This window comes from Carcharhinus amblyrhynchos, chromosome 26, assembly GCF_965287045.1.
Source record: "Carcharhinus amblyrhynchos chromosome 26, sCarAmb.v2.hapA, whole genome shotgun sequence".
In the NCBI taxonomy this organism is placed as follows: Eukaryota; Metazoa; Chordata; class Chondrichthyes; order Carcharhiniformes; family Carcharhinidae; genus Carcharhinus; species Carcharhinus amblyrhynchos.
This window is the reverse complement of record NC_137349.1, coordinates 42,793,299-42,817,216: the sequence shown is the minus strand read 5'-3', so window position 1 is coordinate 42,817,216 and position 23,918 is coordinate 42,793,299. Positions and strand designations below refer to the sequence as shown.

Sequence of the window (23,918 nt, the reverse complement as noted above, 5' to 3'; positions counted from 1 at the left end):
AAAGAGCAATTATCTAAATGGAATAGTTGTGAAATGTGTACAGAAACCAAGGACCTGGGTTTTCATTTGCAGAGATCTTCGAAGGATGTTTTGAGAGGGTAGCTAGCAAAGCATATGGGATCTTCATAAACAAATTGAGGATAAAAGGTGAGAACTTCAGGCTGCACCTTTATGAAGCTCCGTTTAGCTCCAACTGTATTGAATCAAGATGTGGACACTATATTTTATGAAGAATGTGAGGGTTGTTATGATTGCACAGAGATTTATCAGAATGGCCCAAAGGATTTTGAGCTGGGTTTGTTCTGTTTGGAATAAAGAAATTTGAGGTGAATTTGATAGAGGTGTACAAGATAATGACAGGTGAAGCTAATGTAAACACAGCAAAGCTGGTCCCATCAGCTGTTAGTACAAAGACTAGGATTTAACACTTTGAGCAATCAATGCAGGGGGAATGGTAGGGAGCATTCTTTATGTTGCAAGTGAATTTGCTGCCTTTGAGGGTGCTGGAAGCAGAGATCATTGAATTGGAAAGAAAAATGGTTAGGCTCTTGAAGAAATCAGTTTGCAGGAGGGCATAGATAAAGTGGAGGAATGAGACTGATTGGATTGCCCCACAGCAGGTATTGACTCAATGGGCCAAATAGCCCCCTCCTGTCCTACAATGTGACCCTGTGACTCTGACTGATGGAATGATGTTGTCGTAGAGTGGATTTGCTGGATCTTGTACATTTTACACTAGAAATAGGAGCAGGAGGAGACCACATGGCCAGTCAAACAGCTGGCTCCACCATTCCATATGATCATGGCTGATCCTGGACTTCAAACTCCGATCTCCTGCTTGTTCCCTATTTCCCTTAATTCCCATAGACACCAAACATCTGTCAATCCCATTCTTAACAATGGAGCATCCACAACCCACTGGGATAGAAAATTGCAACACTTTGAGTGAAATAATTTCTCCCCATCTGGGGTCTAAATGATCAGCCCCTTATCTTGAAACTGCTCTGGTGTTTTAGATTCCCTGTCCGGTAGAAGCAGCCACTCAGCACCCACCTTATTAAGTCTGAAGTTTGTAAATCGCTTCTTATTGTTCTGAACTCCAGAGAAAATAAGCCTAATTTCCTCCGCCTTCCATGATAGGACAACCTCCTCAATCAGGTGACCAATCTGTTGAACCTTCATTTCACCAACCTCCGTAGGGATATAGAACCTTGAAGCAGGAGCAGGCCATTCAGCCCTTTGAGTCTGACCTGCCTTTCATTTTGATCACGATTATTGAATTCAATATCCTGATTTCCTTCCCCTCACATATCCCTTGATCCCTTTAACCCCCAGAGTATAAAGTAAAAGTATATCCTTAACTGTGGAAACCAAAACTGAGCAATGTTCCAAGTTTAGTCTTCTTAAAACCCTATTCTGTAGAACTTTGCACTTCTCTATTATATTTCATTTACCCTCTTGTTTCCCCACTCGCGTAACCTGTCTGTATCTCTTTGCAGCCTCCTAATCTTTCTCACAACTTACTATTTTCAGGCGTCTAAGATGCGTCATTGGACTTGAAACATTAACTCTGTTTACACGCTTCACAATGCTGCCAAATCTGAATTTTTCCAGCATGTTGCGTTTCTGTATTACCTTTCCACCCAGCTTGGTATCATTAGCAAACTTGGATACATTACTGTTTGTCTCGTGATTTAAGTCATTAGCTGCTCTGACGAAGGGTCATCCAGACTTGAAACATTGACTTTATTCTCTCTCCACAGATGCTGTCAGACCTGCTGAGATTTTCCAGCATTTTCTGTTTTTACAATTGTGTATTTTAGCCACCGTCTTCCTTTTCATATTAATAAAATTTCTTATCTGTTTTAATATTTCTGACTAGCGCACACTCATTCTTTATTTTTCCTTTTTTCAAAATGTTTTGAAGATCCTTTGCTTGATCTCTCATCCCCTGCAACATTGTAAACCTTTTATAATCTAATACTATCCCTAACTTCTTGACAAGCCATGGATGGGTCTTCCTTGCTGAGTTTTTATTTTTCCATTAAATACACTTTTGGTCACTTTTTATTTCTTTTAAACGTTTCACACTTTTCCCATGTTATTTACCTCCGTCTGTTTACTCAGCCTCACACCTATGTCAGTGGCTTTGTTTAAGTACAAGATTCTTGTTTGCAACTGGAGTATTTCATTTTCAAATTTAATTATCTCTGTTTCCCAGTGGATCTTTTACTACAACATTCCTTTAATAAAGTTGCCTCTTAACTCTTCTAAATGTGGTGGATACAAGTTGAGGATCATATTCCCTGATACACACCGCAGATTGTTCCAAGCATGTCCGCAACCTCTTGTACTTCATCTGAATTAAAATTTAACATTTTTTTGTAACAGAAATTGTGTTTTCTGTTTTGGATCTGTGATGGAAAACAGATTAATTTCTAAATTATTGAGTGTTACTTCATATGTATTTTTCTCTTTTTGTTTCTCCCTCTCAGTGTGGTTGGATTGAATTTTGATTTTCTGGCACTTAATCTGACTGGTCACATTGCATATGGAATGTTTAACATTGGTCTGTTCTGGATTCCATATATCGAGGTAATATTTAATTTAGCTTCTTCCCAAATGCTGGGAACGTATTTCAATAAATGTTCATTGGGGAGTGGTGAAAGACATGGTCAAGTTACTGAAGTGGGGGGTTGTGGGGAGAGCTGGTATTACTACTTTAGCAGAAATCTTTCTCTCTGAGGCAGGTTATTCAAGAAATCCACTTCACTGCTCAGTTAGCAGGTGGTAAATTTGTTCTATATGTCTGCCACCTTGCAGGTTGAGGATTATTATTCTGCAGCCACATTCTGGGCATATTCTGTCTCTGATTCCAGTTGGTAGCATGTTAAAGGCTGTCATATGGAGCATTTCTTACAGCATTCATGTTATTGACTAGATTTAATAACAGCACAGATTGCTACAGCTTGTACTTGAGGCTCTGGAACCTTTATTTCTAAACTTTACTCTGTTCACAGGATCTATTATGCAAACTTAAGATAGGTAGCTTACCCATCTAGTTCATTCTTCAAAAACATTGATTCCACTCATTCCTTTATGTGCAGTTAGTCAATCCTCCTCTCCAAAAGTGGACTGGCACATAGAACACTACAGCCCACTAGTTGCGCCGATCACTTGTATACCTACTAAGCCATAGACCTATCTATAACCCCCAATCCCATTAGATCCCATATACTCATCCAGAAGTCTTTTAAAAGACCCCAGTGAGTTCGCCTCCACCACCACTGATGGCAGCCGATTCCATTCACTCACCACCCTCTGAGTGAAAAACTTACCCCTAACATCTCCTCTGTACTTGCTTTCCTGCACCTTAAATCTGTGTCCTCTCGTAGCGACCATTTCAGCCCTGGGAAATAGCCTCTGAGAATCCACCCTATCTATTCCTCTCAACATCTTATAAACCTCTATCAGGTTGCCTCTCAACCTTTGTCTCTCCAGGGAGAAGAGTCCCAGCTCCCTCAACCTATCCTCATAAGGCATGCCTCCCAATCCAGGCAACATCCTTGTAAATCTCCTCTGCACCCTCTCAATAGCTTCCACGTCCTTCCTATAGTGAGGCGACCAGAACTGCGCACAGTACTCCAAGTGGGGTCTGACAAGGGTCTTATAAAGTTGCAGCATTACCTCCCAACTCCTAAACTCAATCCCTCGATTAATGAAGGCCAGTACACCATACGCCTTCTTGACCACATCCTCCACCTGCGAGGCCGATTTAAGAGTCCTGTGGACCCGGACCCCAAGATCCCTCTGCTCTTCAACCCAGCCTAGACTCCTACTCTTGATATTGTACTCCTTCATCCCATTGGTCCTGCCAGAATGGACCACTACACATTTATCTGCATTGAAGTCCATCTGCCACTTCTCCGCACAGCCTTGCATCCTATCTATGTCCTGTTGCAACTTCTGACATCCCTCCAGACTATCCACAACACCACCAACCTTCATATCGTCTGCGAACTTACTAACCCATCCCTCCACTTCCTCATCCAAGTCATTTATGAAAATGACAAACAGCAAGGGTCCCAGAACAGATCCCTGGGGCACTCCACTGGTGACCGACCTCCATGCAGAAAAAGACCCATCCACAACCACACTCTGCCTTCTGCAGGCAAGCCAGTTCTGGATCCACAAGGCCAAAGCCCCCTGGATCCCATGCCCTCTCACCTTCTCAAGAAGTCTTGCATGGGGGACCTTATCAAACGCCTTGCTGAAATCCATGTAAACCACGTCTACCGCTCTTCCTTCGTCAATGTGCTCAGTCAATTCACAAAGAACTCAACTAAGCTCGTAAGACCTGCCCTTGACAAAACCATGTTGACTATTTCTGATCATTCTAAACTTCTCTAAATGCTCATAAATCTTGTCCCTCAGAAGCCTCCCTATCAACTTACCAACCACTGAGGTCAGACTCACCGGTCGGTAATTTCCTGGGCTATCCCTGTTCCCTTTCTTGAAAATAGGAACCACATCTGCAATCCTGCAATCCTCCAATCCTCCAGAACCTCTCCCGTCTCCATTGACGATGCAAAGATCATCGCCAGGGGCTCTGCAATCACTTCCCTCCTCTCCCACAGTAACCTGGGGTATATCCCATCCAGTCCCGGCGACTTGTCTATCTTGATAGAGTTTAAAAGTTCCAACACATCCTCTTCCTTAATATCCACATACTCAATCTTTTCAGACTGCCGCAAACCTGTAGTACAACCTCCCAGATCACTTTCCACCGTGAATACCGAGGCAAAGTACTCATTAAGCACCTCTGCCATTTCTTCTGGTTCCACACAGACTTTTCCCCCTTCACCTTTTATAGGTCCTATCCCTTCTCCTCATCCTTTTACTTTTTACATATTTGTCGAAGGCCTTGGGATTCTCCTTAATCTTACCCACCAAGGCCTTCTCATGACCCCTTCTGGCTCTCCTAATTTCCTTTTTAAGCTCCTTTCTACAAGCCTTATATTCCTCTAGATCCTTAACATCTCTTAGCTCTCTGAACCTTTTATACACCTTTCCTTTCTTCCTGACTAGCTTCACCACAGCCTACATGCACCACGGTTCCCGCGACCTACCAAAACCTCCTTGTCTCATCGGAACGTTATCGTGCAGAGCTCCAGTCAAACATTCCTTGAATATCCGCCACCTTTCTTCTGTACTTTTCCCCAAGAACGCCTCCTTCCAGTTTACTCGTCCAATTATCTGCCTGATGTCTTCATATTTCCCCTTACTCCAGACAAACACCTTCCTAGCCTGCCTGATCCTCTCTCTTTCCAATGCTATTGTGAAGGAGATAGAATTATGATCTCCATCCCCAAGATGCTCTCCCACCGAGAGATCCGACACCTGTCCTGGTTCATTAGCCAGCACCGGGTCAAGTACAGCCTCTCCCCTCGTAGGCTTATCCACGTACTGTGTCAGGAAACCCTCCTGAACACACCTAACAAACTCCTCCCCATCCAAACCCCTTACCCTAGGGATATTCCAATCGATGTTTAGGAAATTAAAGTCTCCCATCACGCCAACTCTGTTATTACTACATCTCTCTAGGATCTGTTTCCCTATCTGCACCTCCACTTCCCTGTCACTATTGGGTGGTCTATAAAAAACAAAGTTTATCATTGCCTCAGATCAGACTAATAATCCCAGATGATCATGTGGTGATTTAACCTGAGGATCACCACACCTCGGGCAAGGTTGAGAAGGCGAGGCCTTTATAAATAACCTCAGTCGGAACGGTAATTGAACCCATGTTGGCATTACTCTGCATCACAGCTGTCCGGCCAACTGAACTAAACAGATCACTGCAGGTCTAGAAGCTTTATACAGTGCAGTTAAATCAAATGGGCATCACCCCAATCCAAATGATAACAATTACACACACTACACATGGTGTTCCACCAATCCTCAAGTCGGACTATACAGATATAATATGTAAAGAATGTGTAACTTTCCTTATTTCCCATAATAATTAGTAAGTAGCAGAGACATTATACAAATACTTTATTTTCCACTTTGAAGACAGCTGCACAAAGTAACATTTTGGAAGCAGCTGGGGGTCCCTGAGCCTAGTGAAAATAAATAATTTGTGGATATTTGCACTATTTTAAGCAATAATCCTGGAGAAATTCGGTTACTCTCTAGCCCTGATTTCAAAATTTTTATAAAGCTCCACTGTTGTTCCAATATTATTCCAAATCGTAACGTTTTGTTGAATCTCCCATCTCATCTCGAGTTCTTTTGCCAATCACCTTATGTTTGTCCTCTGCTTATTTAACCAGCCTCTTGCCGCTAGAAAGAGCTTCTCATTTATCCTTCAAATCCTTCACAACTCTAAACGTGTAATAAATACCTTCGCCTTCCCAGCTGAATGGAAAATAATCCCAACTTCCCCAGTCTCCACATAACTCAAATCCTTACCTAGTTGCTTATCCCAGTTTTATAACTTTCTTCATCAGCATTTCTGTTCAATTTATGGGCTAGCCAATCAGGTTTGCAGCAATATTTTCTTTATTGTATCCCAGTCAACACTTTGCCTGAAAATGTTTTTGTCCTTCCCTACTTAATCAGCCTCAACATATAAACTGGGATGTTGTTGTTGTTTTACTTAAGAAATCATGAACAGTTCAATAAGCCATTTTCAAGCCGTAACATTTAAAATCATTGTTTCTTTTTAAAGACTATTTTAGAAAGTTTTTTGATTTTTCCTTTTGTCCATTGTTTCTGGTATCTCCATGTATTTTACTCTCTTTGAAGTCCTGCATCACTAATCATTCCCCTTCTCCTCCTTCTCCCCCCCCCCCCACCCCCCGATTCTTTACACACTCTTTCCCCCCCATCCCGCTACCACCCCCACACCGCTTCCTGTAGATTAAAGGGGTAAAGACTGCACCACGGGGGTCTCTGACAGGTCCAGATCCCCCCCCCTCCCCTCCAACTATTGGAAAATCTTAGCTCATCAGCTGGACTTAGTCCACCCAGACTAAACCTTGGATAACATTTGGAGATGGCAATATTTTGTCATGATTGTGCATTCTGGCTCCCGGTCTCTATGAACTCATAGCTGAATGCAACAGAATTGCATCTTCAACCAGAGTTCAGAGTTTCCAAATTCCTCATTTCTTTGCCCTCTTAGCATCCATAATTCTGAAGTCCTCATCTTGAGTCCCACCATTTCCTCCTCGCGAAATGCTGCAATTCCAGATCATTATCCAATACAAACACAAGAGGCTTCAGTCTTTACACAGCCAACACCCTTCAATATCCGGACAGTCCTTGGAAACAAAACTTACAGGTCTTCCTGGAGAGCCTTCTGCCCTCTAGCCACAATGATCTAGTCAGCTAGAAATCCTGCTTGACTTGCAACTGGAGAAAGCAAAGATTACACTGCTCCCCCACCACATGTTCCAGATGAGCCAGAGTTCACACCCCAATTCTTCTGGATAGAAATTCAACCAAGATTAGATCCAGCAAGTAGACCAAGTCTCACCAGACTTCAAGCTGCTGCTGGGCAGATATAGAACAAAGAATCTACATGTAGGCAAACACCAACTGCACTACATCATTAAAGCCTGGAAAACAGCAAGAGCCAGGTACTATAGCTCTGACTTTCTACAGATGCTTAAAGATGTAGCACAGTTGGAGATTAAATGAGAGATGCTATTGAAAGCTGGCCCTTGGTAAATTCAGGAGTGAAGAACTTGCATTTATAAAGTGCCTCAATGCATTTTACAGCTGATGAACTTTTGAAGTGTAGTCAGTTGAGTTTGAGATTATAGCAGCCACTTTGAGCAGCAAGATCCCATAAAAACAATGCTAAGCTGGTCTGTTTTCTTCATGGTGATTGGAGGATGAATGTTGGCCAGGCTATCAGAAGACCTTTGAGAACTTTCACATTTATCTCATGCAGACAGGCTTTAATATCTCATTTAAAGAACAGCTTCTGCAGTGAAATGCTCCCTCAGTACAGCACTGACAATACTTGATGCTCTGAGAACGCTCCCTACATGCGGGTAGTCGGTGAGTGGGATTCCCCTTCTGTTGTACAGATACATAGATTTGACCATCAACTGACCAGTCAGGTTGAGTCAGTGACCTGACAGTGAAAGGAAAGTTAAACCTGTTGTAAGGTGAGCATCATTTGGAAGAGATTTACTCTGATCAGTGGATTCCGTATAATGGATTTGTAACTGATCCTGACCGAGTTCTGATATGATTAAGACTTCATTTCAATTCCAAGTTATAGTGTTGAGTTGATTTGTCATGAAATATACTAAATCTGTCACCTGCTTTTTCAGAATGAGTTCCTGAAGGCTAATCCAGATGGGGTGAACCCAGTGCAAGGCAGTGATGTCTTCTTCAGTATCCACGCAGTCCTGTTAACAATAGTCACGATATTCCAATGTTGTTTATATGAGGTCAGTCCATCTCCACAGAGATTTGTTACATTTTGTGTCAGTATTTATAGCCTGAATTAAACCAGCAGTTGGTGCACTGGTCGCATTCTCCTGTCCTTTCCCTGTGTCTGGTGACATCCTGTCGCAACTTCCTTTCAAATTAAGTCTCTTACTTAGTATCCTCTTTTGATACTAGATCTTTCCATTCTAACAGCACTGAAACTCTTCTGATTTCCTCCTGTTTGTGTAAATGCAGAATCCCATTTTCCAATTTTTAAAATCCGTGCCTTTACCTCTGTAGAGAAAAGCAAAACACTGCAGATACTGGAATCTGAAACAGCTCTGGTGATGGGTGATCTAGACTTGACACATTAGCTCTGTTCTCTCCTTGCAGATGCTGCCAGACCTGCTGAGATTTTCCAGCATTTCCTGTTTTTGTGTTGTACCTCTGTACGGATTTCAGTAAAGCGTTTGATAAGGTTCCTCACAATAGGCTATTGCAGAAAATATGGATGCCCGGGATTGAGTGATTTAGCAGTTTGGATCAGGAATTGGTTAGCTGATAGACAGAAGGTGGGGGTTGATGGGAAACATTCATCCTGGAGTTCAGTTACTAGTGCTGTACCTCAAGGATCTGTTTTGGGGCCACTGCTGTTTGTCATTTTTATAAATGACCTAGATGAATGCGTAGAAGGATGGATTAGTAAATTTGAGGATGACACTAAAATTGGAGTTGTGGACAACGTGGAAGGATGTTGCAGTTTACAGAGGGACATTGATAAGCTGCAGAGCTGGGCTGAGAGGTGGCAAATGGAGTGGAAAAGTGTCAGGTGATTCACTTTGGTAAGAGTAACAGGAATACAGAATACTGGGCTAATGGTAAGATACTTGGTAGTGTTGACGAGCGGAGAGATTGTAGGTTAGGTTAGATGTAGTGTAGGTTAGATGGGCTTTGGGTTTGTTTCACAGGTCGGCGCAACATCGAGGGCCAAAGGGCCTGTACTGCGCTGTAATGTTCTATGTTCTAAGTCAGTGTGGATTTATAAAAGGGAAATTATGCTTGATAAATCTATTGAAATTTTTTGAGGATGTAACTAGTAGAGTTGCCCAGGGACAACCAGTGGATGTGGTTTATTTAGACTCTCAGAAGGCTTTCAACAAGGTGTAAAGTTAAAGTGCGTGGGATTGCAGGTAGTGTCTTGAGATGGTTAGGAAGTTGATTAATTGTCATAGATCTTTTTCTGACTGTCAGGCAGTGACTAGTGGAGTTCCGCAGGGATCTGTGTTAGGAACCTAACTGTTCACATTATATGTTAATGATTCGGAAGGGGGAACTAAAAGCATTATCTCTGCAGATGATACAAAGTTGGGTGGGAAGGTGAACAGTGAGGAGGATGCAGAGATGTTTCAGGGTGAGATCGACAGGCTGAATGTGTGGCCATTTGCTGTAGTATAATGTGGATGAATGAAGTTGTCCACTTCAATAGCAAAAATAGGAAGGGAGATTATTATTTGGCTGTAAATTGAGAGACCTCGATGAGACCTTGATGTCTTCATGCATCAGACACCGAAAGTAAGTGTGCAGGTACAATGAAGACAAATGCTATGTTGGCCTTCATTGCGAGAGGATTTGAGTATAGGAAAAGGGATGTTTTACTGTAATTGTACAGGGCATTGGTGAAGTCACACCAGGAATATTGGGTGCAGTTTTGGTGTCCCGGTCTGAGGAAGGGTGTATTTACTATAGAGAGAATGCAGTGAAGGTTTACCAGGCTGATTCCTGGGATGTCAGGTCTGTCACTGAGGAGAGACTAAGTCAGTTAGGATTGAAGTTTTAAAGTTTATTTTCATTAATGTCACAAGTAGGCTTACATTAACACTGCAATGAAGTTGCTGTGAAAATTCCCTAGTTGCCACACTCTGTGCCTGTTCGGGTACACTGAGGGAAGAATGCACCTGACTAGCATATCTTTTGGACTGTGGGAGAAAACTGGAACACACGGAGCAAACCCACTCAGACATAGGGAGAATATGCAGTCTCGCACAGGTTGTGACCCAAACTGGCAATCAAACCCAACTCCCTGGTGCTAACCACTGTGCCATTGATTGTATTCATTGGAGTTTGGGAATGTCACAAACTTATAAAATTCTAAAGGATTAGATAGGGTGGATTCAGAAAGAATGTTCCTAATAGTGGGGGAGTGTAAAACCAGGGGTCACAGTTTGAGGATAAGAGAGAAACGTTTTTAGGATTGAGGTGAGGAGAAATTTCTTCACCCAGAGAGAGGGGAATCTGGAATTCACTATCATAAGATGTAGCTGAGGCAAAACGTTTCAAGAAGAAATTAGATGGAGCTCTTGAGGATCACGGGGAGAAGGTGGGATCAGGATATTGATCATGGCTAATCATCAAGTTCAAAATGAATGGCAGAGCAGACTTGAAGGGCTGAATGGCCTACTCCTGCTTCCAGTTTATATGTTTCTACGATACCATGTGCGTATGGCTGCAGGTCACTGTATATTGAAGTAATGATCCAACGTACAGGTCATTGTTCCTGGCTGCAGGTGTAGCACACTCTGGATGGAGACCTGTTCTGGACAATTACCTTTGACATTTGTAAGCTGTTTTAATCAGGATGTTTGGATATTGTTTTGCTGCATGCTGACTCTCTCTTATGTCACACAGAAAGGGGAACAGAGAGTTTCAAAGATTACAACTGGACTGCTGGTGGCTGCGTGGCTTTTTGCTCTCATCACCTTGTTTGTGACTCTAGCTGACAAAATCACGTGGCTGCAATATCTCTACTACTTCTCCTACATCAAACTTGTAATCACACTTATCAAATACATCCCACAGGTAGGTGATGGGGTGAGGAGTCTGCACAATAGTGTTGAGGGTGGTTAGCACAGTGCAGGGTGCAGCGTGGGTTAGGGAAGTGGGTGGGGTGGTAGTGAGTGGTCTGTAGAGCACAGAATACGTCAACTGGAGAGGAGGAGATATTTATGATTCCAGGTGTAAGGAATCCTGCAGCGCCTCGGGGTTGTCGTTCTTTCTTTCCTGGCTAGAACTTTACCAAGGTTTTGGCTGTATGGCAGTATTTAAGTACTGAACGGTTTGACCCTGACACTGTTCTCTGGAAAGCGGCAGTGAAGGGATTCCTGCTCTTTACAAATGTATGTGTCGATATGTACAGTGTTGGGGATCCTCTCCATTTGGACCTGGCAGTTTGCGGTGTCGATGGGTGGACAGAGTGCTGTTACTCGCATTACTAAGCCCAGCGAGTTGGCTGCCTTTGGGCTGAGGGAGATCAGTGAGGAATTAATACTGTACAAACAAATCCAAAAAGACCCCACTGCTCCATCAGGCCTAATCTGCATCATCCCCACCCCTCCACCTAATCCCATGGGAGAGAAAAAGAGGGGGAGACCTAGGATTCAGTATTGAAAGAGTATTCTGGAAAAGTCCCCTCAGATGATGGAACCAACCCGGGAGGTCACCTGGATGAAACTCGGATTGATAAAGACACTTCACCTCTCCCTGGTTTGATTTCTATCAGTGCACAAAGGGTTCAGCTACAGCTACAAGCTGTTTGAAATGTCTGTGTCAGCACTGGTGGTGTTAAATACAAATTATAATGTTCTCTTTCTCCCTCTGTCTCTCTCCCCTCTCCAGGCCTACATGAACTATCGCAGAAAGAGCACAGTTGGTTGGTCCATTGGCAATGTGCTGCTAGATTTCACTGGGGGCAGTCTCAGCATTGTACAGATGTTCTTACAATCTTATAACAACGGTAATTGAAATATTCACTCTGGAATGGTTACATTTACTAATGATTCAGTGCTGGGGTCAGATACTGGCTGCTTCTGTTCCCATCCCCATTCTGCACCGTGACATGAACAGAAATCCCATTCAACATCTTCCCTTTTTTTATTAGTGTCACAAGTAGGCTTACATTAACACTGCAATGAAGTAACTGAAAATCCGTGGCGGGGCCCGGCTCTCCCCCCCGCGGGAACAAGAATAAGAGCCAACTCAAACAGATGCACCTCATCAACTCTTAACTGAACAGTAACTTTAATTATTTAACTGAAAGTGGTTACTCCTGAGTTTAGGAAAACAACAAATAGATTCTACATCGGGACTATCTTTGTAGTCTTCTTGGAGGAGGATTCTTGCAGGACACACATCTTACGATGGTTAATCTGTAGAGCTGTTGTTGGCAAAGAAAGGACTGCAATGTCTTTTATCTACAAATTCTTCCTCGAGGTTCTCTGTCATCCAGCCAATTGTGTAACCAGAAACTGATCGCATGACTCAACACACCCAATCAAATTTGTTGTAAATGACACCATTATTGCTTGCTTCACATGACATGTCCCACACACAACAACACTGGCCACTGTGTCTGCTCAAAAGTAAATAACTTTCCTTACTTAGTCAACTCTGGAAGCTTCGGGTCATAGTTTCCAGACCAGAACCCTGATTCTGAGTAATTTTAAGTTGACCAAAAATCCCAGCATGCTTAACTCTGCCAGAATAACCATTTTAAAGCCACTTTTGCTGCTATTATTGTTAAATAATTGTTGTAGCTGTTCTTTCTCCTGTCTACACGTCCATCGTCCTTGGTCCCATTCTAGTAAATCTCCTCTCTAAGGCAGTGTAACCCTATTTGTATATTTCCCCAGTCTCTGTTGTTCGAAGCAGATGCTGCAACACTTGTTACCTTTCCTTTGGAGCAACATTGGTGCAATGGTAATGTCGCTGGACTTGTAATGCAAAGGCCGATGCTAATGCTGTGGGGATGTTGGTTCAGATCTCACTGCGGCAGCTGGTGGAGTTTAAATTCAATTGATGAATCTGGAATTTAAAATTAGTCTCGTTATGGTAACCATGAAGTTTTAATTGATTGCTGCAAAGACCCATCTGGTTAATTAATGTCCTTTAGGGAAGGTAATCCACCATCCTTACCCAGTCTAGTCTACATCCACAGCAATGTGGATGACTTAACTGCCCTGTGTAGTGGCCTAGCAAGTCGCTAAGTCTAGGGGCAATTAGGGATGGGCAATAAATGCTGCCTGAGCAGTGGTGTGCACACATCCCCATGAAAGAATAACTAAAACTGAGACCTATGCTGTGTAATGAGTGTTTCAGAGCAGTTGCTTAAATTGGGTATCATGATCAGAAGCTGCTCACACATCCACAATACCAGTATTGATTCCTAAATAGTGTAAAGCTGGGAGTTGTGGAAAAGCAGAAAGATTTAGGATCCAAGTACAGAAATCACTCAAAGCTAATGAATGTCTGTAACGCAAAATTAGGAATGCAAGAAATGGGAGCAGGACCATGTAAAACCATGTTGTTACTGTCTGATCATACTCTGATTTTTAAGCACATTTATAATCCTTAATAGATTCTAGCAAATAATAGGTGAATGAAGTTCAACACAAACGTGAGATTGTACATTTCAGTTGAAGCATAGGGAGATCAGGAATTACTTGGTGAGTGCAAGTCTAGGTGGAGTAGAGGAGCAAAGGAATCGGAGTACAAATATGTCAATCATCAGACGTTGTAGCACGGGTTAGCAAGGCCATAAAGCAAAGCAAACAATCAGCCTTATTTCTACAGGGTAGAACTGAAAAGTAGGGAGGCTGTGCAATACTTGCTTTGAATCAAGGTTAGCACAGTACTGCAGTAAATTCTGGTGATTGTTGTAAAAAGAATAGAGGAATTGGAGAGATTGCAGAGGTTTTCAAGGATGTTCCCTCTGTCCTTTGTACACAGTCACCCAGAAGGCAGTGCGGCTTGATTTCTGCTAACTGGGTTGTTTCCTTGCTTCTAGATGTGAAATGTCGGCTGCTTCAGGTCTGCAATTTAATATTACTTTTTCGTTTGAGATTGGACCTGCTCAGACTATGAAATTGTGAACAAATCTTTAATTTTCATTACAGATGAATGGCATCTGATTTTTGGAGACCCAACAAAATTTGGCCTTGGATTGTTCTCGGTTATGTTTGATATCATCTTCATTGTGCAGCATTATTGTTTGTATCGAAACAAGTCTGAGTACAGGTTACTGAATACAGATAACTGAGACTGCACAACACTTCAAAACACTGCAAGGCACCGGCAACCGTTCACTGGGAAAATTCAAAGTCACAAGAACTTAATGGGTGTGAACGGAGCAGCAATAATTTTACATCAGTCAGTAAAATCACAATGGAAGACATCAAGTTTCTGGCTCGTGCACGTGTGACTGGAGCTTTCTACTGTTTCAAAACTCTAATTTCTAACACAAAAACATGAACCTTTTAATCTGGTTTCTGCTGGATCTTGAACTGCATCACCCAGCTCTCCGATAAGGATCTGTCGCCCTCAGTCACTGTGATTCAATCAGAATGTCACCATTTCCCTTGGACCAGTCACCCTGGGAGCCACCAAGATTAAGCAGCAGTTGGGCAGTCCTGGCAGTGTTACCCGCATACACTGAGTACATTTTTAAAAATCTGCAGGATTTCTCTGAAGCCCATAAAACTCAGAACAGTGTTACAAAGGAAATATCAATGATTTGAAATATGAGTAAGTGTCACTCAAGGTTGTGGTGAAAGGTCAGTGTTAACTCTATCTCCATAGCTGCTGCCTGATCCTGCTGAGTACTGCCAGCATTTCTTTCTTTTGTATTTTCTTGAGATGAGCCTGTCTTTTTGTCATTTTAACTTGATGGCACAGTGGTTTGCACTGCTGCCTCTCAGTGCCAGGGGCTTGGGTTCGATTCCAGTCTCAGATCACTGTGTGGAGTTTGTACATGCTCCCTATGTCTGCATGCCTTTCCCCCAGGTGCTCCGGTTTCCTTCCACAGTCCAAAGATGTGCAGAATCTCCCTCTACCACCCCCTCAGGCAGTGCATTTAGATGCTAGCCGCTCTGAAAGGGGTTTTCCCCATGTTCCCATTCCTTCTTTTGCCATTTGCCTTAAATCTGTGCCTTCTGGTTCCTGATCCTTCAACCAACCAGGAAGAGTTTCTCTCTGTCCAGACCCTTTGTGATTTTGAATACTTGTATCAAATCTCCTCGTAACCTTCTCCAAGGAGAATAACCCCCATTTCTCTGATCTATCTAACTGAAATTCCTCAACCCTGGAAGCATTCTGTTGACTCTTTTCTGCATTCTCTCTCATGCCTTTACATCCCCTAAAGTGTGGAGCCAGATGTAATCCTCTAGTTGAGGCCAAAGTGTTTTATGCAGGTTTAACAAAACACCCTTACTTCATTACCTAAAGCCCAGGTACCATATACTTTATTAACAGCTTATTGTGTATAAAATTAGGAGGAGTTTGGATAGGGTGAACAGTGGGAAGCTTTTTCCCAGGTCAGAGGTGACTAACACGAGGGGTCACAGGTTCAAGGTGAGGGTGGTGGGGGTCTGGAATGCGCTGCCAAGCAGGGTGGTGGAGGTGGACACGCTGGGATCGTTTGAGACTTACCCGGATAGTCACATGAGCAGCCAGGGAATGGAGGGATACAGAAGAATGGTCTAGTTGGACCAATGAGCAGCGCAGGCTTGGAGGGCCGAAGGGCCTGTTTCCTGTGCTGTATTGTTATTTGTTTTTTGCTCTCACCAGCTCTCCTGCCACTGTTTATATGCCTATAGAAGATTTTGGGATTCCTTTTTCTGTTACCAGTCACTTCTCATATTCTCCTTTTGCTTCTCATGGGGCGCATGGTGACACAGTGGTTAGCACTGTAGCCTCACGATGCCAGGGATCCAGGTTCAATTCTAGCCTTGGGTCACTGTCTGTATTGTACATTCTCCCTATGTCTGCATGGGTTTCCTCCAGGTGCTCTGGTTTCCTTCCACAGTCCAAAGATGTGCAGGTTAGGTTGATTGTGTTAAATTGCCCCTTCATGTTGGGGGGTTAATTGGCCATGCTCCATTGACCCTTGGTGTCAGGGGGACTAGCTAGGGTAAATTTGTGGGGTTATAGGGGTAGGGTATGGGTAGGCTTGTTGGTGCAGACTCAATGGGCTGAATGGCAGCCTTCTGCACTGTAGGGATTCTACGATTCTCTTTTTTCAGTTCCCCTCTGCCTGGTTCTCAATTGTACTTTCCACCTGATGTCTACCATAAACACTCTCTGTATTATCTTTATCTTTCATCGTCCAGGGAGCTCTGGATTTGTTTGTCTCACCCTCACCTTTATGGGAATATACTTTAACTGTTGTCAAACTAGCTCCTCTTTAAGGGAGCTTTGCCTTTTAATCTTTGATTGCAATTTATCTAGGCCGGATCCATTTGTCACAGTCAAGTCAGGAAGGAAATTGTGTGTGGCGATGTAGATAGATATATCTATCTTTGTCAGCTGGACTACTTTGTAAAGTCAATTTTTAGTATACGCTTTTCAAAATGGACAGCTGCTGAGCAGACAACGTGCTTTGAGAGATGGAGCCATTTCCAACCGAACAATAGCTACCACCTTGAACATCTGGAATGTAAAACACACTACATCCCATAAACACAATCCCTACACTATGGAAAGAGGCCATTTGGCCCATTGAGCCTATACCGACCACAATCCCACCCCGTAACCCTCATTTACCCTGCTAATCCCCCTGACAGTGGGGTCAATTTAACACAGCCAATCATAGAACATAGAACACTACAGCACAAACAGGCCCTTTGGCCCACAAGTTGTGCCGATCACATCTATACCTACCAATCCATAGAACTATCTGTAACTCCCAATCCCATTAGATCCCATATACTCATCCAGAAGTCTTTTAAAAGACCCCAGCGAGTTCGCCTCTACCGCCACCGACGGCAGCCGATTCCACTCACTCACCACCCTCTGAGTGAAAAACTTACCCCTAACATCTCCTCTGTACCTGCTCCCCAGCACCTTAAACCTATGTCCTCTCGTAGCGACCATTTCAGCCCTGGGAAATAGCCTCTGAGAATCCACCCTATCTATTCCTCTCAACATTTTATAAACTTCTATCAGGTCGCCTCTCAACCTTCGTCTCTCCAGGGAGAAGAGACCGAGCTCCCTATCTTCATAAGGCATGCCTCCCAATCCAGGCAACACCCTTGTAAATCTCCTCTGTACCCTCTCAATAGCTTCCACATCCTTCCTATAGTGAGGCGACCAGAACTGCGCACAGTACTCCAAGTGGGGTCTGACAAGGGTCTTATAAAGTTGCAGCATTACCTCCCGACTCCTAAACTCAATCCCTCGGCTAATGAAGGCCAGTACATCGTACGCCTTCTTGACCACATCCTCCACCTGCGAGGCCGATTTAAGAGTCCTATGGACCCGACCCCAAGATCCTTCTGTTCCTCAACACAGCTAAGACTCCTACCCTTGATATTGTACTCCTCCATCCTAACCATTTGCACATCTTTGGACTGTGGGAGAAAACGGGAACACCTGGAGGGAACACATGCAGACGCAGGGAGAAGTGCAAACTCCACAGAGACAGTGACCCGAGGCTGGAACTGAAGCTGGCTCCCTGGTGCTGTGAGGCAGCAGCGCTAACCACTGTGCTATCGTGGTGTCCTAAACATTTCAGCCAAACTAACACAATGGCCTGTGTGCTGCAGCAATATGCAAGTCCTGTCCATCAAATCTTTTAAAAAAATAATAGCTTCAACTAGAGGGCTTGGTCTACCTGACATCCTTTTAATTATAGTGTTTGGATTTTATAGTCGAAGAACAAAATCAGCCTGGGAAACAGGCCCTTCGGCCCAACGAGCCCGCACCGCCATCAGCTGCTGTTTGACCTCTGTCAAGAACAGGACTTTGGACAACAGCCTGCGCTGTCCATCGTCATGATGTAGAGATGCCGGTGTTGTACTGGAGTAAACACAGTAAGAAGTCTCACAATGCCAGGTTAAAGTCCAACAGGTTTATTTAGTAGCAAAAGCTTTCAGAGCTCTGTCCCTTTGTCAGGTGAGTGGGGAGTTCTGATCACAAACAGGGCCTAGAAAGACACACACTCAGTTTACAGAATACTGATTAGAATGCGAGTCTTTACAGCTAATCAAGTCTTAAAGGTGCAGACAATGTGAGTGGATCATCAAGCAGATGACAGCAGGAAGAACTCTGGCCCTCATCAAACCTGCAAACTGCTGCAACATTAGAACCCGTGCCTCCAAGACTAACTCACTCCATGTCGCTTCTCCCATTGTGGAAATCTCACTCTAGAAAGACGGATCACTCTGCAATCAAACAACCTCTCTGAAGAAATCTTCCATTAGACCTCTGATTCTAGCTCTGTGTAAACCCATAACTTGTATTTTTATTGTGGTCCTGCCCTGAATCCTCTTTCTCTTTGTTTATCTCCCATTTATTGGCCGTGTGTAAAAGGATGGACATTGTAAAACCCCTCGTGAGTGTGTGGAAATAAACTAACCCTTTTTTATCTTGCAACGTCTTCAGGGTAGATATTTCTGGGAGAGAAGTGGGCATTTCTTTTAATCTTACCTTGAGTTAGCTGGACAAGTTATTCATAGAGGATTGGAACATTTCAAATTTAACAGTTGGGCAAAATAGACCACTCTTTACGAAGGGGGAAATTAAAAATCCGAACATTTGTTTGTGGATGGGTGGTGAGGGAGAAATCAGGACTGTTTAATTCCTCCCCACTGTCTGTTACAGGCATTGGAAGCTCAACTTCATCAGTGGACATTGGATATCCAGAGGAGATCAAAGCTGTCTTCATGGTTGGTGCAAGCTTGGAGGGCCAGAGGGCCTGGTCCTTTGCTGTAATGTTCTTTGTTCTCAATACAATGGGACCAGGAGACAAAAACAGATAATGTTGGAAAATTCCAGCAACACTGACAGCATCTGGGGGCAGAACAGAGCTAATGTTCGGATGACCACTCCAGGAATCTCCTATATCTCCTAAAAAGAAAATCTTGACCGTCTAGGCCACATGTTGGCAGAAGGTGACTTCTAAAGTGAGGAGGGTGACAGTAAACCAACAGTTTTTAAATAAAGCCGGGTTGTGAGGTTGTGACTGATAATCCCCTGCAACTGAACAGGAAATTGGCAAAATGTGCTCTCCCCGGAACCCATTTAGCCCTCTCATAATGTCTGAAAGTGTGTGTTAAGGTCCAGATCAGAAACTCCAAGATATATTATGAAGTTAGACTTCAAATATTTTTGATTTTGGCATTAGGGTGAGGATAAGGTGTTTCACTCCAGGTGTGATTCTATTGACATACTAGGAGCTTTTTATTAAAACAAACTTTATTTAACAACACAGTCTGACTGTAACAAAAGGAATTAGCATAATTGAAATATTTAAACATGACAAAATACAATTCTTAGCTGCTAGTCTATCTCTATTAATTCCAATTTAAGCAATATTCCTCAAAGACCTCTTCAAAATCAGTTAGCAAAAATGTAGGTCTACGTGCTGGTAGGTGTTAGCAATCCTAGAGTCTTTTAATACCTCTAGACAGAGAGTCGCTGGTCCCAAACAGAATCTCCAGAGAGAGAAAGGGAGTTCCTGCTCCTTGCAGACCCGAGCAGAAAACTTCCTGTTTTTTCTCAGCAAGCTTAACTCTGCCCATTCACATGACTCTCTCTGTCAATCAACCTAACTAAACTCTACTCTGGAACGTCAGGTGACAGCCCAAAAGATAAAACTGCATTACTTCTGGTTTGGTGACTAGTTGAGTGCCCCAGGGGTCGGTGCTGGGGCCTCAGCTATTTACCATTTATATAGATGATCTGGAGGAGGGAACCGAGTGTATGGTGTCGAAATTTGCTGATGACGCCAAGATTGGTGGAACGGCAAATTGTGCGGAGGGTGTGGAGAGTCTGCAGAAGGATCTAGATAGGCTGGGTGAATGGGCCAGGAACTGGCAAATGGAATTTAATGTTGGCAAGTGCGAGGTGGTCCACTTTGGTAGGAAGAATGGTAGGAAGGATTATTACTTACGTGGCGAAAAACTGCAGCAGGCGACGGTGCAGAGGGACCTCGGGGTCCTTGTGTATGAGTCGCAAAAACCCAGCTTGCAGGTGCAGCAGGTGGTCAGGAAGGCGAATGGGATGCTGGCCTTCATAGCGAGGGGGATTGAATATAAAAGTAGGGAGGTCTTGCTGCAGCTGTATAGGGCGTTGGTGAGGCCGCAGCTGGAGTACTGTGTGCAGTTTTGGGCGCCGCACCTGCGCTAGGATATTTTGACCTTGGAGGGAGTGCAGAGGTGGTTTACTAGGCTGATACCGGAGTTGAGGGGGTTGAGCTATGAGGAGAGGCTGAATAAACTAGGCTTGTACTCGTTAGAGTTTAGAAGAATGAGGGGAGATCTCATTGAGACATATAAGATGATGAATGAGATGGATAGGATAGAGGTGGCGAGGCTCTTCCCGCTCAAAAAAGACAGTAGGGCTAGAGGGTACAGCCTCAAGATAAAGGGGGTGCGGTTTAGAACGGAGTTGAGGAGGAACTTCTTCACTCAAAGGGTGGTGAATCTCTGGAATTCTCTGCCCGTTGAAGTGGTGGAGGCTGCCTTGCTAAATATATTTAAGAAGCGGGTTGATGGGTTTTTGATAAGAGAGGGGATTAAGGGTTATGGGGAGAGGGCGGGAAAGTGGAACTGAGCAGCGACAGATCAGCCATGATCTTATTGAATGGCGGGGCAGGCTCGAAGGGCTAGGTGGCCTACTCCTGCTCCTATTTCTTATGTTCTTATGTTAAACCAAACACCCTGTTATCCAGCACCAATACTTCCAGTATGTGGGCGGACAGACTGGCACCGTAAAACAGCTGAATTTCATGTGAATCTTTCATGAGAAACATGACAAAAATACATTAATTAAGGCACAGTATCATCGCAGGTTTGAGAGAAACTTTGAGAAGTTAACCTTCAAGGAAAGATGCTGAGTAAGCTCTGTGTTTGATTTTGTTGTATGCAGCTGTTCAAATTGGGTCACCATTTAGCCCAGGTAGCCACTGAGTTCAAATCACTCAGGATTATTACTTAAAGCTCCATTAAACTGCCCCCACCCCATCCAACCCTTTACACAAACTGACCTATTATTGTCCCCTTCCCTTCCTCACCGTACCTCCCTCCTGAGACAGACTCCAATGTCTGCAATTCATGAAGCATCGTAAACCACAGAAGCAGCTCATTGTCACATCTCTCAATGTGGAGTTGATTCCCTGCCTCTGAAAGAGTTTCCCTCTTCCCCAGTATGGCACAACATTGAGCTTCCAAGAGAAGGACTTTCCCAGATCCTTTGGAGATGCCTGAATGTCTGATATCAACTTGAACGTGCCCCAGAAGCTGACCGAACAGAGTCAATCTTTGGAACTTAGTGCTGACTATCCAGATGTTCCCACCTCCATCAGCTTTGGGACAGGAAGGTTGAATGAAGCCTGGGGTAGCAAATGGTTTGGAGGCTGCTGTGTGAGGTATCTTCCAGTCCAATGGGTGATGTTTGAAACTGAGGACACTAACCAGAGTGTGAAAAGAGGCACCAAAACGGTCAGTATGGATGGAGCCACTCCCACCAAGGGCCAAATGAGATGGTCTGATAGCCAATTGTCTGCATTACAAAAATGCCTACTCTTTTAAAGAATTTCATTGGCTGTTAAGCATCCAAGAGGTCCAAAGGGTGTGTTAGGTATTATATAAATGTAAGTTTTTTGAGGATGTCGTTAGTAGAATAGATAAGGAAGGACTAGTGGATGTTTTCAACTTTCAGAATACTTCTGGTAAGATCCCTCATAAGAAGTTGATGGCAAAATGGAAGCATGCAAGATGGGGCTATTGGCATGGATTGAGAATTGATTGATAGGCAGAAAACAGAGAGGGGGAATAAATGGGTCTTTTTCTGAGTGGCAGGCAGTGGGGTACTGTAGGGATCAGTGCTGGGATCCCAGCTATTCACAATATATCGGAACCAAATTAACATTTCTAAATTTGGTGACATTAAACTGGGTGGAGTTGTGAGGAGGCTTCAAGGTGATTTAGACAAGTTGAGTGAGTGGGTAAACGTATGGCAGGTGCAATATAACATGGTAAATGTTCAAAAAAAAGGAAGAGTATTATTTAAATGATTGGGAAGTAAGGATGTATAAAGGGATGTAAATGTGCTTTACACCAGTCAGTGAAAGTGGAGACAGGTGCAGCAAACAGGAAGACGTATTGTATATGGGTCTTCATAGAACATAGAACACTACAGCACAAACAGGCCCTTTGGCCCACAAGTTGCGCCGATCACATCCATACCTACCAGGCCTATCTGTAACTCCCAATCCCATTAAATCCCATATACTCATCCAGAAGTCTTTTAAAAGACCCCAACAAGTTCGCCTTTACCACCACTAATGGCAGCTGATTCCACTCACTCACCACCCTCTGAGTGAAGGTGGTGGGTGAGTGGAATCACAGCAAGCAATCCTAGCTTCATAGCAAGAAGATTTGAATTCAAAACTAGGGATATCTTACTGCAATAACACAGAGCCTTAGTGAGGTCACACCTCTCTACAGCAAGTATATCCTTTATGAGACAGTTTCCCTCTACCTCAGAAAGGATACACTTGCTGTAGAGAGAGTGCCGCAGAGGTTTGCTAGGCTGTTCCAGAGTTGGGACTGCCCTATAGTTTGATAGGGTCTGTATTCACTAGAATTTAGAAGGTGAGAGGAGACCTGATTGAAACCATAGAATTCTGATAGACTGGATGCAGAGATGTTTTCCCTGGTTGGGAAATCTGGATGTGGAGATGCCGGTGTTGGACTGGGGTAAACACAGTAAGAAGTCTCTCAACACCAGGTTAAAGTCCAACAGATTTATTTGTAGCAAAATCCACTAGCTTTCAGAGCGCTGCCTCTTCGTCAGGTGAGTGGGAGTTCTATTCACAAAAGGGCATATAATACAAAATCAATTTACAAAATAATGGTTGGAATGTGAGTCTTTACAGGTAATCAAACCTTAAAGGTACAGACAATGTGAGTGGAGAGAGCATTAAGCACAGGTTAAAGAGATGTGTATTGTCCTGTCTGGAGACAGTGTTTACCTTCCTATTTGAGATGCTCACATTGACAGGCCACTGAGCTGCTCCATTTTGAAGGTCTGTAGCCAATCCACATGCCGAGGCTATTGATTCTGTGAAAACAATAATTGCTAGTGTTTAACCCAACTCTCTTATTTTGTACTGATGCCCTGGTTATTTTCTTCCTCCCCCACCCTCATCCAGCCCCCAGCCCCCAGCCCACCCACATCACCCACGCACCCAACACAGAATCTTCTCCATGTCAACAATTTAATCCCACCTGGTCTAACGGTTCAGTGAGAAACAGCTGTACCTGTCCTCAGGTTTCCTGGAGTCTCCAGAAATTGAAGATCAGTCTCCAGGAATCTGCTGTGTCTCCCTGGAGAAAAATCATCAGGATGTTAAAAAAATTCTCACTGAATGTTTCTGTTTAGTAGGAGTGTGAGGTGATCAGACACTATTTTAG

At 43.6% G+C, this 23,918-nt stretch overlaps 1 protein-coding gene across 2 annotated transcripts in view; it reads left to right on the top strand.

Moving 5' to 3' along the window:
* ctns (cystinosin, lysosomal cystine transporter) overlaps nucleotides 1–17,296 on the top strand; it is a 50,480-nt gene extending 33,184 nt beyond the window's left edge. For both annotated transcript variants that reach the window (XM_080212927.1, XM_080212928.1), the window contains exons 7-11: nucleotides 2,496–2,595; nucleotides 8,352–8,471; nucleotides 11,137–11,307; nucleotides 12,124–12,241; nucleotides 14,400–17,296. In XM_080212927.1, the coding sequence (XP_080069053.1) occupies nucleotides 2,496–2,595; nucleotides 8,352–8,471; nucleotides 11,137–11,307; nucleotides 12,124–12,241; nucleotides 14,400–14,542 (652 nt within the window). In that variant the 3' untranslated portion in view covers nucleotides 14,543–17,296. The remainder of the gene's footprint in view (nucleotides 1–2,495; nucleotides 2,596–8,351; nucleotides 8,472–11,136; nucleotides 11,308–12,123; nucleotides 12,242–14,399) is intronic.
* Nucleotides 17,297–23,918: the final 6,622 nt, after the last annotated feature.